The 6,190-nt window shown below is 33.8% G+C and overlaps 1 protein-coding gene across 1 annotated transcript; it reads right to left on the bottom strand.

Annotated features, from left to right (window-relative positions):
- Positions 1–2,137: 2,137 nt before the first annotated feature.
- LOC110661940 (uncharacterized) lies at positions 2,138–2,590 on the bottom strand. The gene is made up of 2 exons (XM_058152238.1): positions 2,386–2,590; positions 2,138–2,301 (listed from the first exon to the last, which is right to left on the bottom strand). Exons 1-2 carry the CDS (start codon positions 2,588–2,590, stop codon positions 2,138–2,140), a joined length of 369 nt encoding a protein of 122 aa, XP_058008221.1.
- Positions 2,591–6,190: the final 3,600 nt, after the last annotated feature.

A 6,190-nucleotide genomic window follows, 5' to 3' on the forward strand; every position in this document is an offset into this window, starting at 1 on the left:
CTTTATGAGGTAGAGATGATTTTTAGTAAAGAGAGGTTAAGGTTTTATGTGGAGGAAGCTTAGGAAATCAAGCTATCAAAAAAGTAAATATGGAAAGAGAGAGAGCTTTGAGAATTCAGCCATGGTGGGGAGAGAGAGGAAGAAGAAGACTTGGTTGGTGGCTTTTGTCTCTTATGCCTATATATATATATATATATATATATATATATATATATATATATATATATAATTATGGTACTTTACTTTTTTATAATGTCACTAATCCATTTCTTTTTTTTTCTTTTTCTTTTCTCTTCTTCTTCTTCCTAATTAAATTCATAAATTTTTAACTTATGTTAATTATTTCATTCTCTCAAATTTTATTTTATTTTCTCTAAATTTTCTTTAATATCTTTAATGTCATTTTTACCTAAATAAACCTTTGATTAGGTCCCAAAAGTATTTCCTATATTTCGTTAAATTTTCTTAACATTTATTCCATCAATTTATGTCTCCTCACTATAGTTTAAGTGTAGTTCCAGACATTCTGACTATCCGAACAGGCATTAGTCATCGGAACAGTAGAATGTATGGACTACCTATGGTGAGGGCATTATAATCATCAACCGTCTTACTAGCATAGTAGATAGCATTGACCTTTTTGTCTTTTCTTCGCCTAAGAACTGCTCCTACTACATAGTCACTTACATCACACATGATTTGAAATGGTAGCTCCCAGTCTAGAGGTTGCATTATTGGTATAAATATTAATGCTTCCTTTATCCTGCAAAAAGAAGCAAGGTAACTTTCATCAAAATCAAAGGGTACATCTTGATTTAACAAGTTTGGTAATGGCTTAGCTATTTTTGAGAAGTATTTGATGAAACTTTTGTAGAATCCCGCATGTCCCAAAAAGCTTTGCACTCCTTTGACTAATGTGGAAGGTGGCATATCCTCTATGATTTCAATCTTCACTTTGTCCACTTCTATGCCTCTTTCTAATACTAGAAGAGCAAGAACTATGCCTTCTCTAACCACGAAACAGTATTTCTCCCAATTAAGTACTAAGTTTAATTCCTCATATATTTATAACACTTTGGAAAGATTAGTTAAACAATCATCAAAAGTAGTCTCATAGACAGAGAAATTATCCATAAATACCTCCATTATATTTTCAATAAAGTTAGAGAAAATAGGCATCATGCAACTTTAAAAAGTAGCAGGGGCATTACAAAGACCAAAAGGCATTCTCCTATATGCAAAAGTGCCATAGGGGCATGTGAAAATAGTCTTTTTTAAGTCTTTTAGGTGAATTGGAATTTCAAAAAAATCCCAAATACCCAACTAGGTAACAAAAATTTGAATGCTTAGCTAGTCTCTCATGTATTTGGTCAATAAACAGAAGAGGGAAGTGGTCCTTTCAGGTGGCACTATTTAATTTCCTATAGTCAATGCACATTTGCCAACCAATGACAGTCTTAGAAGGGATTAACTCATCATTTTCATTTTTAATTACAGTCATCCCACCCTTCTTATTAACCCACTGACTATCAGAAATAGGGTAAATTGCACCTGCATCTAATGGTTTCATAATTTCTTTCTTTACTATTTCTTTCATGTTTGGGCTAAGTCTCCTCTAATGCTCTATGGTGGGTTTACTGTTCTCTTTCATAGGTATCCTATGTATACAAATGGAAGGGCTAATCCCTTTTAGATCATTAATTTTATAACTAATACTTTTCCTATGGGTTCTTAGTTCCCTCAATAATTTTTCTTCCTTTTCCTCAGTTAGACTAGCATTAATTATTATAGGATAAGTAGAGTTTGAGGAAAGAAATGCATACCTGAGAGTGGAAGGAAGAGGTTTGAGTTCTACCTATTATGCTACCTCCTTATCATTTGGTGTTGACATGGTCAGAGTTTGCTTTAACTCCTACATTTGAAGTGCTTGAGCCAATGGCAATGGTGGGCTAGTTTCTAGTGATTGTGTAACTGCTGCAATTTACTTGCTTTCATCCTTTGTAGTGCCATTGTGCATAATAAAAGCTTTTAGAGGGTCTTTTGGATATCTCTTGTTGAACTCCTCTTCAACTAGCTCACCAATTATATCAACCCTTAGACACTTATCCATGTTTTGCTTTTGTTTCATGGCTTGTAACTAGTTGAATTCCACTTCTTCTTCTCCCACTTTAAGAGTCAACCACCCATTTTTGACTTCTATGATTGCTTCGACAGTTGCTAAAAAAGGTCTTGCAAAGATTAATGGAATTTGAACATCCTCCTCCATCTCCAAAATCCCTATTGGATACTTGATAGATCTGCCTGCCAATTACAATGAAATTATAGTTAGTTTAAGTTCTCCAACATTCAGTGTTTGATAGATAGATAAGGGCATAAGACTAACACTTGCTCCCAAGTCATAAAGGGCCTTATCAATGTTCATGTTGCCAATAAAATAAGGTATTGAGAAGCTTCCACGATCTTTTAGCTTTGGAGGCAATTTATTTTGCAAGATTGCTCTGCATTCCTCAGTGAGAGCCACTATCTTATAGTCATCAAGCTTCCTCTTGTTTGATAGTATCTCTTTTAAGAACTTGGCATATGGTGGCATCTGAAATAGGGTGTTTATGAAGGGAATGTTGATATAGCATTTCTGTAAGACTTCTAAAAATTTCCTAAATTACTTGTCTAGCTTAGCTTTCTAAAATCTTAAAAAAAAAAAAAAAGGTAATGGTGGTTAGTAGGGCTTTGGTAGTTCTTTCTTTTCTTCTTTCTTTTTCCTCTATCTTCTCCTTAACTACTTCTGTTTGTGCTTCCTCTCCCTTTGCTTAAGCGTCGATTTCAGCAAGGGCCTCTTCTATTGCTTTCTCGTTTAGTTTTAGCCTTTGGTCTCCTAGCATTCTACCACTCCTCAAGGTAACTGCCTTGTAGTGTTCCTTTGGATTCATCTTCAGTTGACTAGGTAGTTTTCCAATGGCTTTACTTGAAGAGCTAACTTACTGAGCAATCTAGTTCTTAAGCATTTTGTTATATATAGCTAATTGGTCCATTCTGGAGGTCAACTATTTAATCATCTCATTTTATTATTGCTGGGCTGATAAAAAACTTTCCATCATTGATTCCATTGTCAACTTTGGTTCAGGCTACTGAGGTTGAGGAGGTGGTGCCAGTTGAGTCATGTTTGACCTTTACCCTGAAAACCTGATAGTGTTGGTCTGTATCCTTATTGTTTGTTTATGGGCTAATTTTTTTGGTTCTATGAGTTTGACCATAAGATTTGCAGGTGGTTCCTCCATCTAGGGTTGTAACTATTGGAATAAGGATTGTTAACTGCCCTCTGATTGAAGTTTCTATTATTGTTCACATAGTTCATCTATTCTGTGGATGGCTTACTGTATTTATTGCATTCTAAACTTTGGTGTCCTCTTCTATACTCCTCACAGGAATTATTATTGGTTCTAATTACATTGGCTTACATTATGTCAAGTCTCTTCAATAGCTAGTCAAATAAGGCAGTGATCATGCTAAGAGCATCCAGTTTTAATACTCTAGCTATTCTCCTCGTGTCCCCTCTTACTTTTGACCACTCATAGTTATGATATACAACTCTCTCTAGAAGTTTAAGAGCTTCTATGGTTGTCTTCTCCATCAGATCCCCACTAGCTATTAAATCTACTGTGCTCCTTATTGATGGTAATAAACCATTATACAAGTTCTGAATTAAGAAACAGTCCTAAATGCTATAGTGTGGGCACTCCCTTTGAAGGTCTTTATACCTTCCCCATACATCATAGAGTGATTCACTGTCCTTCTGTTTGAATGTGTTAAGCTCAGTTCTCAATTTAGTAGTCCTTGTAGATGGGAAGTATCTTGCTAAAAAGATTTGCGAAATATCTATCCACTTGGTGAATGATCCTATTGGTTAAGATAACAACCACTTTTTTGCTTTGTCTCTAAGAGAGAATGGGAATGCTCTGAGTCTAATTGCATCCTCAAAAACACCATTCATCTAGAATGTGTCACATAGAGCAAGGAAGCATTAGAGGTGATAGTGTGGATCTTCCATTAATGACCCTCCATATTATTACTGTTGAATCATCTAGAGCCATTTCGATTAAAGCTCAAAATTATTAGCATCTATTATAGGTCTGATAACACTCGATTGGAATCCTCAAACTGTTGGAGCTCCAAAGTCCCTTAAGGGTCTTGGCCTATTGTCTGCCATGGTTTAAGTTCCAAATTTTGTAGACCCTTAATTTGTGATGAGTATGTGCATTGAGGCCGTAGGAAACCCGATGATGAAAAATTATATGACTGTAAAATGTAATTGGAGGCATGGTGCTGAATTATTAATTCCGTGGCATGATCTTGAAATAATAATACTAATAATAATAATAATAAAGTTTTGGGGAAATTAATTTAATTAAATTTAAATAAAATTTTATTTTGTTTAAATTTAATATAGGTAGTTCTTAAATGGATCTAATTAAGTTTAATTGGGCTCCATGGGCCTAACAAAGCCTAGTTAGGAATTTTAAATGGGACCCATTTAATTATTTTCTGAAAATTAAAATAACAAAATATCTCTCTCCTCCTTGGCCCCACTCTCTTCCTCACTCCCTATTGGTGTCACCCTCTTTCCCTCTCTTTCTATTGGTTGGAACACCTCACCCATATTCCAGTCTCATCCAAATTCATCAATCTTAGTCATTTAAGATATCTGAACTTTATCTCACTAGGACCCCAAACCCTACCACACCTCTTCGTCACTCCCTATTAGTGCCTTCCATTTTCTCATATCTTCCTATTGGTTGAAACACCTTACCCATATCCCAGTCTTATTCGAATTCTGCAATCGTAGTTGTTTAAGTCATCTAAACTTTGTCACCCTAAGACTCCAAACCCTATCACACCTCCCTCTTAAAACCCTATAAATACCCTACTACAGAAGGGAAGAAGGGGAGATGGGAGGAAAGAGGAAGAGAAAATTTAGAGCTATAGGAAATTTAGAGATATTCAAGACTCTTTGAGTTCTTCCTTATTTTTTCTTTTTTTCAAGAAGATTTTCATACAAGATTTCTGGAAGGTTAGTTTTTATTGTTTTCTTTTCAAGATCTATGCCACACAATATTTTAATTCTATGCTCTTTGTCTTCTATTTATTTTATATGTTCATATAGATCATGTAATCATGTTTAATTTGAGGGGATACACAACTCTGCACATATTTAGTTTCTGTCTCTCGCATTTTTATTATTTTTCTTTATTTTTTGAATCTGTAAAAAATTTATAAAAATTATATTAATATTCTAAACAAAATTCCATTAATTTTAGGCTCAAGAATCACTAAAAAAGCTTTAATATTTTGTAAGTTATGGCTGTTTGAAGTTAGGGTTTTTGTAAAATCTGATTTACAGGATATTCAATTTGTGGAGCCCATATCTCCCTTGTTCCTTAATATTTTTGTGTAAATCTAGTGTCTAAAATTAACTTCAGAATCTTACGAATCTTTTCCAATTTGTTTTGCATTCATATCTATTGTGGTTAATGAGTTATGAATTTTACAAAAAAGTAGCACGATTCTATCACTTAGAAAACTTACAATTTATGTAGACCATTCGGCTAGGGTTTTGTTTGATTTATAATTTTATGATCTTGTATGATAGGTAGGCTATCTTCTGTAATTTTTTTATGATTTTTAAGCATGTATAACTATTTTTAAAAAATCAGATTTCTTGCTACCATTAATCTACCATAATTTAGAAATTGTATATTTATGCATGTTCTTATATTTTCATGGGTTTTAATTGATATTTGATATATTTTTCTACGTTCTTTTAATTCAAGAAGTGTTATGATGTGTTTGGATCATGTTAGAAGACTTAGACCATTAGGTAGCTGTAACTAATTAGGAATCTTAACCCTAGGAGACTAGAGTTAGAATCCAATGTAAATTATTATTAATATTTTCTTTATTTTTTTTATTTTCTTTAGTTTCTTTATTTTTTATTACAAACAAAATTGATAAGTAGCCCTAAGGTAAGTATCAAAGAGGGCATTTGCGTGGAGCTTATTTGGAGCTAAACGTGAGTAAGCCAGGGATATCATTGCCATAGTAGAAGAGAAGACCCTTTTTTAAGGGTAGCTTGCCTCAATGGCAGCTGCATTTACCAACAGGTGAGTAGCTCTAGACTTCTCGAATAACCATTGGC

This window comes from Hevea brasiliensis, chromosome 9 (assembly GCF_030052815.1).
Source record: "Hevea brasiliensis isolate MT/VB/25A 57/8 chromosome 9, ASM3005281v1, whole genome shotgun sequence".
In the NCBI taxonomy this organism is placed as follows: domain Eukaryota; kingdom Viridiplantae; phylum Streptophyta; class Magnoliopsida; order Malpighiales; family Euphorbiaceae; genus Hevea; species Hevea brasiliensis.